General features: G+C 46.1%; 1 protein-coding gene across 1 annotated transcript; it reads left to right on the plus strand.

The window, feature by feature from the left end:
* The first annotated feature begins 1,033 nt into the window (after positions 1-1,033).
* Positions 1,034-10,700, plus strand: Rab33b (RAB33B, member RAS oncogene family). The gene is made up of 3 exons (XM_034501187.2): positions 1,034-1,168; positions 1,369-1,636; positions 9,225-10,700. The coding sequence occupies exons 2-3, from the start codon at positions 1,388-1,390 to the stop codon at positions 9,663-9,665; spliced, it is 690 nt and encodes a 229-aa protein (XP_034357078.1). The 5' UTR covers positions 1,034-1,168; positions 1,369-1,387; the 3' UTR covers positions 9,666-10,700.
* Positions 10,701-10,995: the final 295 nt, after the last annotated feature.

Here is a 10,995-nt window from a genome sequence, read left to right on the forward strand (position 1 = left end):
ATCTCTGCCTCTTTGAGAAGGTGCCCTTTCTTTCTCACTTAGGAGTTTCATTGCCAGTTCATCAGCTGGCACTGGAATTTGTTGACTTACAAAGTTAACATGTCAGGTCCTTTAGAGTTGACTCTAAACCATCTACATGTAACCATTAACATTTAGCCCAAGCAGGCCTCAAATTCAGTCTTCCTGTCCCAGCCTTCTCAGTGCTGAGATTATAGGCATGTGGTATTACACTCAGCTTCAGTAGCTTTTTTCTTTTTAAACCAATGGAAAAATTCAGCTAGGCAGTGGTCACACCTGTATTCAGGGGACTGAGACACGATTCCCACAAGTTCAGAGCCAGCCTGGGTACACAGTGGGGTTCTAGGCCAGCTTTAGCTACAATATGAAAACCCTGTTGGGGGCTGGATGGGAAAGAAGGGGGGTAAGGAGATGGCTCAGTGCTTAAAAGTGTTTTCAGGGCAAGTAAGAGGTTCTAAATCTGGATCCCCAGAACCCAGGGTAATGCTGTGAAGGCATGGAAGCCCTCCTGTAATTCCTACCTTGGAAGATGGATATGGAATCCCCAGAGCAAGTTAGCTACCAAGACTAGCTCTATGGGGTGAGCTCTGGGTTTGACTGATTCTGTCTCGTCCTGGAACTCTATGTAGATGAAGAGAATCACAGAGATTTAAGGACTGTGTTGTTCAAACCTGGCCAAAGCATTTTTTTTTTTTTTAAACAAAACAAACTGAGCCGGGCGTGGTAGTGCACTTTTCATCCCAGCACTGGGTAGGTAGAGGCACAGGAGTCTCTAAAGCAAAGGTCAGGCTCAGGGGCTGAGCAGCCTCACACGCTCCCGCCCATGCCGTTCCGCCCCGCTCCGCAGAGGCCCGGAGGAAGCGGTGAGCACGGGCGAAGTGCAGACCCTAGCTCTAAGCCCCAACCCCGGACGCGACCAGCAGGCCACGACGCCACTGCGCTGCCGCCTCTCGCGAGACAGCAGCCTGGCCGCACCTCCTTCCTCTCTGCTGTCTCTCTCTCCGCCCCCAGGAGCTGCGCCGCTTCCTCCAGAGATTGGGAACCTTGGACGTGGCGAGGCGGTAGAAGGCTGGAGCGCCACACATAGAGGTCCCTCAGGCGGACCTTCTGCGCCGCAGTCCAGCCAGGGAGCGCCGACGCCTCTTTCCAGGTACACTGTGCGGGCTGGCGGAGACCTACTGCGCGCGCGCCGGGGCCTTAGCGGGGCGCCACACCTGGGTGGGCAGGGGCAGCTCGCGCACGCGCGCTGCGGTGCCTGCGGGCTGTGGGGAGCGTGGCGTAGTGTATCACTGCTAGGGAGCGCTGTCGCTGGCGTGGCGCCATTCCCTCGACTTCTCTGCTCCGGCTCAGCTCGGGGCGGGGCGGGAGGATGGCTTCGGAGATGGAGTCGTCGCTGGAGGTCAGCTTCGCGTCCAGCTGTGCGGTGTCAGGAGCGTCTGGGTGTTTGCCTCCCGCCCGCTCCCGCATCTTCAAGATCATAGTGATCGGCGATTCGAACGTGGGCAAGACGTGCCTGACTTACCGCTTCTGCGCCGGCCGCTTCCCCGACCGCACCGAGGCCACGATCGGGGTGGACTTCCGAGAGCGAGCAGTGGATATTGATGGAGAGCGCATCAAGGTGAGCCGATGGGGCGGGGGCGCTGTCACTGCAGAGGGCCGCCCCTACTTGGCAAGTGTCCGGACCGCACCCTGGGTCTGGGCAGGAGTGTGCCCCGTGGCGTGGCAAAGTATGTTTGTATATATCTGACTTCTTAGTCAGTGTTCCCCCACCTCTAATGTTCATCAGGTTTACCTGAGACAACTTGTTTTTCAGAAAAGCACGTTCTGATTTGATAAGCTCCCTTATAACGCGCATGCAATGAGTCTGTGGACCACACTTTGAGTGTCAAGGGTGTAGGTGGCAGTTACTCCCAACCCTCCTACCCCCCCATTGCTTGAGTAAAAGTTATGAGCTAGGAGTGGGGGGGGGGCATGACCGAAAGAAACTCAGAAATTTCTCAAGCGTAGAAAACTCCGTTATAAGTTAGACATGGGGGCACACTCCTTAAATCTCAGCACTCAGAGGCAGAGGCAGGCGGATCTCACAGAGACCAGAATCTCTGTGAGTTTGAGATCAGTGTGGTCTACATAAGTAGTTCCAGGATAGCCAGGGTTCTGTTACACAGAGAAACCCTGTCTCAAACAAGCAAGCAAACAAACAAACCCCAAACACCCCAATTTAAAAACAAAACAAAAAAAACCTATTATTTTTAGGAATTTATTTGAGCATTGCACAAATGCTAAGTATTGTGGAAGTAAAACCTGTTGCCTTTGAGGCATTTTCTGTATGATAACCAATTTGTCTAGGGAAAAAAATTCTTATTTTCTCAATGAGATATTTATATGTGATGGTTCTTAAGTGGTTTGCCCAAATCATATCTCTTGATGCAAGAACAGACCCTCTCCTAGGTGGCTTCCGAGACTCAGACTCTGTAATTATAGTAGGGAAGTCCAAGGCAGCCAGGTTGGGATTATGAAGAGTTGGGTTCCTGGACGGCAGAATAAAGATCCTTGGCAAGTCAGGGGCCTCCTGATGCTGTAGACCTTGACACTTTATTGCCAAACCACTAAGGGTTACTTAATACTACTCCTTAAAACATGTGAAATGGAATTGGGCGTGGTGGGGGGGAATGCCCATGCCTTTAACTCTCATATTCTGGAAGATAGAGGCAACTGGATCTCTGTGAGATCAAGGCCAGCCTGGTGTATATAGTTAGACCTAGGACAATCAGGGGGGGACCCTGTCTCAAACAGAACACCCTCCCCCCCCCACACACACACACATGAAACCTGGGACTACTGACTCCCTTAAGCAACTGGTTTTACTCTGCTTTACATTGCAGTCCCCGGCATCAATCTACATGGAACAGGTTTGATTTGCTCCTCCTACCATTCTCCCTTGAGGCACAATGTTTCTATTTCTTTACTCATCCTCCCCACCCTCAAAGAGCTTTCACCCCAGTAACAATAAAAGGAAAATCATCTGAGTTAAGAGATCAACCCTTCTCTGGGCCCCTTTGCTTTTACATTTGTGTTTATTTTATGTGTGGACACACAGGTACGCATGAGCATGTGTGTATGTGAGTGAGGTAAATCTAGACTCTAGAGGTCGGTGTCAGGAGTCTTCCTCAGTTGCTTTCTATATTTTGAGGTAGTCTCTTGATGAATCTGGAGAGCACTGAGTCCATGAGACTGTCTGACTAGGAAGCCCTTCTCCAGGGCTGGGATTGCAGTTGTACAGGTGCTGCGTTGGCAAGCACTTTCTTGACTGATCATGTCCTTAGCCTTGTAAATATTAATCTTCATCTTCTTCAGACTGCCAGTGTCAGCTACACTGTAGTGTAAAGAAAGTAAAGGGAGACATAGGGAATGGGGTGCTTACCAGGGTGCACAAGACCCCATGTTTGATTCCTAGTAGACGCTGAGAAAAGAGATTTGTGTACATGGCAATAAGAGCCTCTGAGTAGAAGATGAATTAGATTAGGCACATGTCTTACGGTCACTACTGCTGCAACAAAACACCATGACCAGAAAGCAAGGTGGGGAGGAAAGGCTTTATATATTTGGTTTACATTTCCACATTGCTGTTCATCACTGAAGGAAGTCAGGACAGGAACTCACATAGGCAGGAACCTGGAGGCAGGAGCTGATGCAGAGACCATGGATGGGTACTACTTACAGGCCTACTTCCCCTGGCTTGCTCAGCCTGCTTCCCTACAGTAGGCTGGGCCCTCCTCCATTGATCACTAATTGAGAAAATGCCTTACAGCTGGCTCTCTTGGAGGCATTTTTCTCAACTTCTCTTTGATGACTCTAGCTTGTGTCAAATTGACATAAACCAAGCCAGTATAGTAAGGAAGCCTGTGGAAGCAGGAAAGCTTCTGGTGTGTGCATATGTTGGGGTAAACAGTTATGGGGAAAGTTGCCCAACTAACCCAGGTGCAAGTGTGAGACAATGAAGCTATGGCTTGACTTTGTCTCCCAAGTTCAGGTGTTGGAAATATAATTCCCAAGCTACTAATAATGAGACTTGGAGGTGGGACATTTGGGAGGTGATTGGATCCTTCAGACTTATGAATGAGTCAATCCTTTTATAGACTAATTAGACTAATCTGTTGACTGGTTAAAGGATTAGTTCATAGATTAGTGAATTAATCTCATTTATGGATTAATAGGTTATTGGGAGTGCTTGCCCACCTATAAAACTGAACCAAATAAAACTTATTCTCTAAGGTATATGGGCTGAGTGTCTGGCTTTTTGTTTTGTTTTGCTTTTGTTTCTCTGAAATTTTTAATGTTTTAATTAATTAATTAATTTAGAGACCATCTTCCTGTGTAGCCCTGGCTGTCCTGGAATGGAACTCTCTTTGCACCATGGCCGGCATCTCACTGAAATCCGTCTGCTTCTGCCTTTAATCTCAGCACTTGGAAGACAGAGGTAGACGGATCTCTGAGTTGTAGGCCTGTCTGGTCTTCACAGTACAGTGGTTCTCTGCCTGTGGGTTGCAACCTTTCTTTGGGTTTGAGGGACCCTTTCTCAGGGGTCACCTAAGACCATCAGAAAACACAGTTATTTACAGTACAATGCATAACAATAGCAAAATTACAGTTAAGAAGTAGCAGTGAGAAGAATTTTCTGGCTGTGGATCACCACAACATGAAGAATTGTATTAAAGGGTCATAGCATTAGGAAGGTTGGGAACCACTGACAAAATGAGTTCCAAGACATCCAGGCCTAACAAAAATAAGGTGGTGGTGGTGGTGGTGGTGGTGGTGGTGGTGGTGGTGGTGGTGGTGAGGGGGTATTAGGAATAGTCCCTTACACCTAGAGTCTGATTTTAAGTCAGTCATTGGCTTAGAATAAAGGATCTACTTACTCTTTTGAAAAAAATCTCACAAGGATATGGTGCCAGGGCTGGGTGTGGTGGTGTCCCAGCACTCATGAAGCAGGGGCAGGCAGATCTGAGATTGAGGTTAGCCTGGTCTACATAGCAAGTTCCAGGCCATCTAGGAAACAGTGAGACCCTGTTTCAAACACACATACACACATACACACACACACACACACACACACACACACACACGCTGGGATTACAGGCAAGCATACCTGGTTGATGCAGTGCTGGGGATTGAGTCCAGGGAGTGTATATGCTAGCAAGCACTGTGGTCTAAACTCTCTCCCCATCCCTGTGTATATATAAAGTCTTTGTAAAACCTTTCCTAAGCAGGGTTTGATGATACATGCCTTTGTTCTCAGCAGGCAGGAAACATGGATAGGATTTATGTGAGTTATAGGCCTGCCAGAGCTACACAATGTGAGGCTGAGCCAGGAGGATAGCCTTGAGTTGAAGGCTAGCCTGACTACTTAGCTGAGGGCCTCTTTGTCTCAAAATAAAACAGAACAAAGAACCAAAACCCGAGCTAGGCGTGGTGACACACTTTTACTCCCAGCTCTCTCAGATCTGTCTGAAAAAGGACTCAGGCTGTGCCTCTGGGCAGTTGAGCTGTACGTCCATAGCCACCACCAGTCTGGTAGCCTTAAAAAGAGTCTTCTTCAATTCTCTGCAAGCCAGAGCTAAGTGAGAACCTGTCTAAACATACACATAAAGAAACCAGAACTCTACTGAGTCTGTACTTGCTAATTGATTTCTAAGTGCTAGGTACATATAATTGAAAGAGAAAATCTTGTTCACAGAGTTTTGGCAGCTGAGTAAAACTTAATTTTTTAAATTAAAATGCATTTGACTTTCAGATTGGCTTTCCCGGTCTTGATGCACGTGCTCCTTTCTGATGTCTAGCTGCACCCCTCTCTCAACAGTCATTTGGCTGTGCCAGATAAACTTGAGTGTAGCCTGATATTCTGAGATTTAATCCAGTTTCCTGTCATCGATCAGCAATCATTACTTAAACATATCAGAAGCTTATGCTTATAGAGAGAAAAGTGAGATTTTGCCGTTTTAAAGACAAGGTAGTAATTTTAACTAAGGAGAAACAAGATATTTTACCCTTAGATCTAATATTTAAAGAGTAATAGTTGATAACATAGATATTTTATTAAGCACAAAGAATGATGACATGATGTGAGGAGTAACAAACTATGAGAGTCAAATACTCTACTTCTTATTTTTATGTGACATGCAATCTAAGAATAATTTTTGTATTATTTCCTGTGCCAGGGGTTGAACCCAAGGCTTCTTCATCCATGCTGCTCAAGCCAGCGTTCTGATCCGTGCCCCGTTCTTATGTGGTTGGAGAAAAGAACTGAGATTTCATGATAAATGAAAATTACATAAAATTCAGAATCCACCAGGTCACCCTGATGTAATCTTTATCGTCTACGTCCTAAATCTAGCTAGCTGCACACTGCAGTTTCCCCTCTACTTCCATCATCGAAACCCTAGAGTCTTCCTGTCAGGACGGGATTGGGGCTGATAGCTGATAGTTCCCAGTCCATGTAGTAGTGGGTAGGAGCTCAGGGCCCAATTGTTCAGTTGTGCAGACAGGTCAGTTGGTAGGTTACCCTGGAAATCCCAAATTCAAATGATTTTTTAAAAAGCCAATGAAAAGAAAGGTGACAAAGGACAAAATCCTAGGAGAACGTTGAAGCTAAAGCCAAAGGCTTCACTAACTGCCTTTTGTTGACGAAGAAGAGGCCATGGGGGCAAGTTAGAGCGACCGGAGGTGATAACTGAGGAGCAGAGGTCATGAGAATGAGGAGAAATGTCCACCTTGAAAGCAAGTTTTTGGGGCTAGAAAGATGGCTCAGTGGTTAAGAGCACCAACTCCTCTTCCAGAGGTCCTGAGTTCAATTCCCAGCAACTACATGGTGGCTCACAACCATCTGTAATGGGATCCGATGCCCTCTTCTGGTGTGTCTAAAGACAGCTACAGTGTACTTATATTCGTAACATAAATAAATTAATTTTTTTAAAAAGCAAGTTTTCATCTATTTCATTGTGTGTGCCATGTGGCCTGGCCCAGAAGAGGATGCTGGGTTCCCCGAAGTAGAGTTATGACTGTTGTGAACCAAATCCCAGTTCTCAACAAGAGCAGCAAATGCACCTATCTGCTGAGCTCTCCAGCCTCTGAATCGTTACATTTTAGAACAGAGTATTGCTCAGTTGCACAGGCTTGTCTCAAACTCTTGATACTCCTGCCCGTCTCCAGAGTAACAGAATCACAGACAGCGTAATGCCTGGTAGAACATTGAATTGTATTTATTTTAAGATGCCTTAATTTAAATTGCATGTATTTAGCTCAGGTGTGCGTGCATGTGCTCGGATGCACACATGCCTGTGGAAGTCAAAGGACAATTTGCGGGAGGTGGTTTTCTCCTTCCACAGTGTGGGTCCTGGGATTGAACTAAGGTTTTTCAGGCAAGGTATCAGGCACCTTTCCATGCCTGAGCCATCTTGCCAGCCCTGAATACAGGATTCAGATACCTTTGTTTGAGACAGATTCTCACTATGTAGCTCTGGCTGTTCTAGAACTCATAAGGATCCACCTGCCTCTGCTTGGATGAAAGGTGTGCGCTGCCATGCCAAGATAGAATTTAGACACCTTTGGAGGGTTCATTAGGATCTTATCTGACAAATTCAGAATCAGTTCCTAGGACCCACCCGTGGTACAAAAGGCATCTTCTCCAAATTTAAAAAAACAGTTTTAAAAAGTGAGTGCAGAGGTGGCAGTTCTGTACTGGCTCCTGTTAGTAGGATGCCAGTTTATCCTTAACTCTACTGTGCTCTCCTTGTGAGGCTGTCTTTACTCTTACACATACCTGTTGTCAGGCAGCAAGGGCAGGATGAGCTGTGACATGTGACATGTTTTAGCTGGTCTACTTGTGTGTGTTTGTGATGCGTGTGCACCTCTGTGTGCAGGTGAGTGTGCAGGCTACAGTTCTTCCTCAGTCATGCTCTGCCTTAGTCTTGGGGACAGGGATTCTCACTGGAAACTGAACAGTCCAGTTAGTCTGGCTGGTCTGCACACCCCCACTGCTAGGGTTACAGGCATGACTGGTGCCCCACCTGCTGTGAGTGCCGGCGACAGAACTCAGTCCTCATATTTGCCCAGCAGACACGTTTTCCCCAGGCCTGAAAGACAGTAGCTTTCCTGGGCTGCCCTCTTTTCTGGGAAGGCTGGTTGTATGCAGTTGACTCCAGTTCTGCTGCTGTGTCTCCCAAAATACTAAGAAAATATGAGAAATCAACATTTATAAATACCTTATATTTCTACCTTCAATAAAATTAGGCTCATGTTAGGAAAAAGGAAGACGACTAAGAAAATGAAGATGCTGGGCATGGTGGTGTGTGCTTCTAATCTGAGTTCTAACTCAGGAGTCAGAGGCAGGTGAATCTCTGAGTTAGGCTAGCCTGGTCTATGTAGAGCGTTCTAGGCCACTGAGGACTATACAGTAAGACCCTACCTTTAAAAGAAAAGAAAAAAAAAAGTAAAATGAAGAAATTTGGATTTAAAGAACTGACAGATTTAAAAGTCAACACTGAGGGCTACATGGAAGGCCAGAGGTCAGAGGTTAGATTCCTGCATCCCACAAAGGCCAGTGGAGAACCAGCTCCTGAGCTGACCTCCACTGCATGTGTTCATCATGGCGTGTGTGCACCTGTACACATGCATGTGCGTGCACACAGGACAAAAACTTAAAAACCACTGAGTACATTTGACTCAGCAGCAGCCTTTCATAGCACTAGGCCACAGGTTGTGTGTGTGTGTGTGTGTGTGTGTGTGTGTATTGTATCCTTTTCCTGTAGTAATCTTTTTTTTTTTTTTTTTTTTTTTGATTTTTTCGAGACAGGGTTTCTCCATGTAGCCCTGGCTGTCCTAGCACTCACTCTGTAGACCAGGCTGGCCTTGAACTCAGAAATCCGCCTGCCTCTGCCTCCCAAGTGCTGGGATTACAGGCGTGCGCCACCACTGCCCGGCTTCCTGTAGCAATCTTTAAAAACACTTTTAAAGCCCATAGTGTTCAGATTTATAATCTGTATTTAGTAGTCACATGTGACCAGACCAGAATCATGAAGTCTAGACCCTGCAGGTAACAGAAAAGGCAAGCTAGAACGTGGAGAGGTGTTGCAGCAGGAACAGGGGTTACGCTGCTCTGTATGTGCCATTGGACTGAGCTTGTCGACTTTGCTTTCTGTTTCCCCCTCTAGATCCAGTTGTGGGACACTGCAGGACAGGAGCGGTTCAGGAAGAGCATGGTGCAGCACTACTACAGGAACGTGCATGCTGTTGTCTTTGTGTATGACATGACCAACATGGCCAGCTTCCACAGCCTGCCATCCTGGATAGAGGAATGCAAACAGCATTTGCTAGCAACTGACATACCTCGGATTCTGGTGGGAAATAAATGTGACTTGAGAAGTGCCATTCAGGTGCCCACAGACTTGGCACAAAAGTTTGCTGACACACACAGTATGCCTTTGTTTGAGACCTCTGCTAAAAACCCCAATGATAACGACCACGTAGAAGCTATATTTATGACGTTGGCCCATAAACTAAAGAGCCACAAACCACTGATGCTTAGCCAGCTGCCTGATAACAGAATTAGCCTGAAACCCGAAACAAAACCTGCGGTGACTTGCTGGTGCTGAGTCACAGGCATGGCCATCACAGGCCTGACTTACCCGAGGAGAAGCTTGTGAAGTGTGACAGTGATCGAGTTCGTAAGAGTAAATCTTAGATGTAATGGATCATCCTGCTGTTATCGTTGTTACGATGCCTTTTGTAGTTTGCATCCTCTTAATCAAGTTTGTCACTGAGACAGCACATGGAAAAGGCCGAGTTACAGCTGAGGTTGAAAGTGAAGCCAAGGCAGGACTACCGGGGCCACCTTTCCAGCTCCAGCCAGATGCAGCAGCTTCAAGTGAGCACGATGGAACTTAAAGGGTCAGACCCGCTCCCCTCGTTGTCCCTGGGGCAGCAAAAGATCGCTGTGTAGTGCACACATGTCGAGCAGAGCTGGGCGAGCTGCTAGTTAGTAGGTGCTTTGCTTTAATTGACTCTGTATCTTTAGCACTAAAAACTAATCAAGAGAATACAAGCGGTTGTAACAGGAGTTTATTTTAGCCATGACATTTAATGGAAATATCAGATATCTACAAAGCTGGTTTCTGGTGCCCTTGTCCTCTTCCCAGTCGGTCGGGTGGCTCAGAGCCGGTGTCAGTCAGCATCCATTTGGCTGCGGCTCTACATGTATTCCTGTAATAGTATTGTTGGATGAGTCTTTTAAATGCCTGAATTTTATGGCCTTGGTATAAAAACTGGTAAAACAAAATGTTCCTTGGTATAAAAAATGAGTTAAATGATGAAAAATATCTTACCTGTTCCTCAATGATGAAAGAAATTGTTTAAAAAGTTTTTTTTGCCCTAAGTACTTATAGTTTGAGTTTATAAGTCTCAGAACAAAGAAAATAGTAGTTCACATATGGAGATGTTAGCAGACCGGTGCATGAGCCGAGCCTGAGTCTGAGCATCCTTGTTGTGACAGCTTGCAACCCTCGGCAATTTTAGAGGAAATGAAGCCAAAATATGTTTTACTTAAATAGTTTCATAATGTGGGAAACAAACATAATCCAACCTAGTTTCAGATTTTTGTTTCATTATTCTGAAGGTCCCAACTGAACAATTCAGTTATGAAAGCAAAATTTTTCTATTTAATAAAGTAAGTGCCGGGCAGTGGTGGCGCACGCCTTTAATCCCAGCACTTGGGAGGCAGAGGCAGGCAGATTTCTGAGTTCGAGGCCAGCCTGGTCTACAGAGTGAGTTCCAGGACAGCCAGGGCTACACAGAGAAACCCTGTCTCGAAAAACCAAAAAAACAAAACAAAACAAAAAAAAAAAAAAACTAAGTGAAAGTAACTTAAGGGATGATTGTTCAATTTAAATATTTATTCAGTAAGTAGTACAATGAAATAAAGATTAG

Source organism: Arvicanthis niloticus, chromosome 4 (assembly GCF_011762505.2).
Source record: "Arvicanthis niloticus isolate mArvNil1 chromosome 4, mArvNil1.pat.X, whole genome shotgun sequence".
Taxonomy (NCBI): Eukaryota; Metazoa; Chordata; class Mammalia; order Rodentia; family Muridae; genus Arvicanthis; species Arvicanthis niloticus.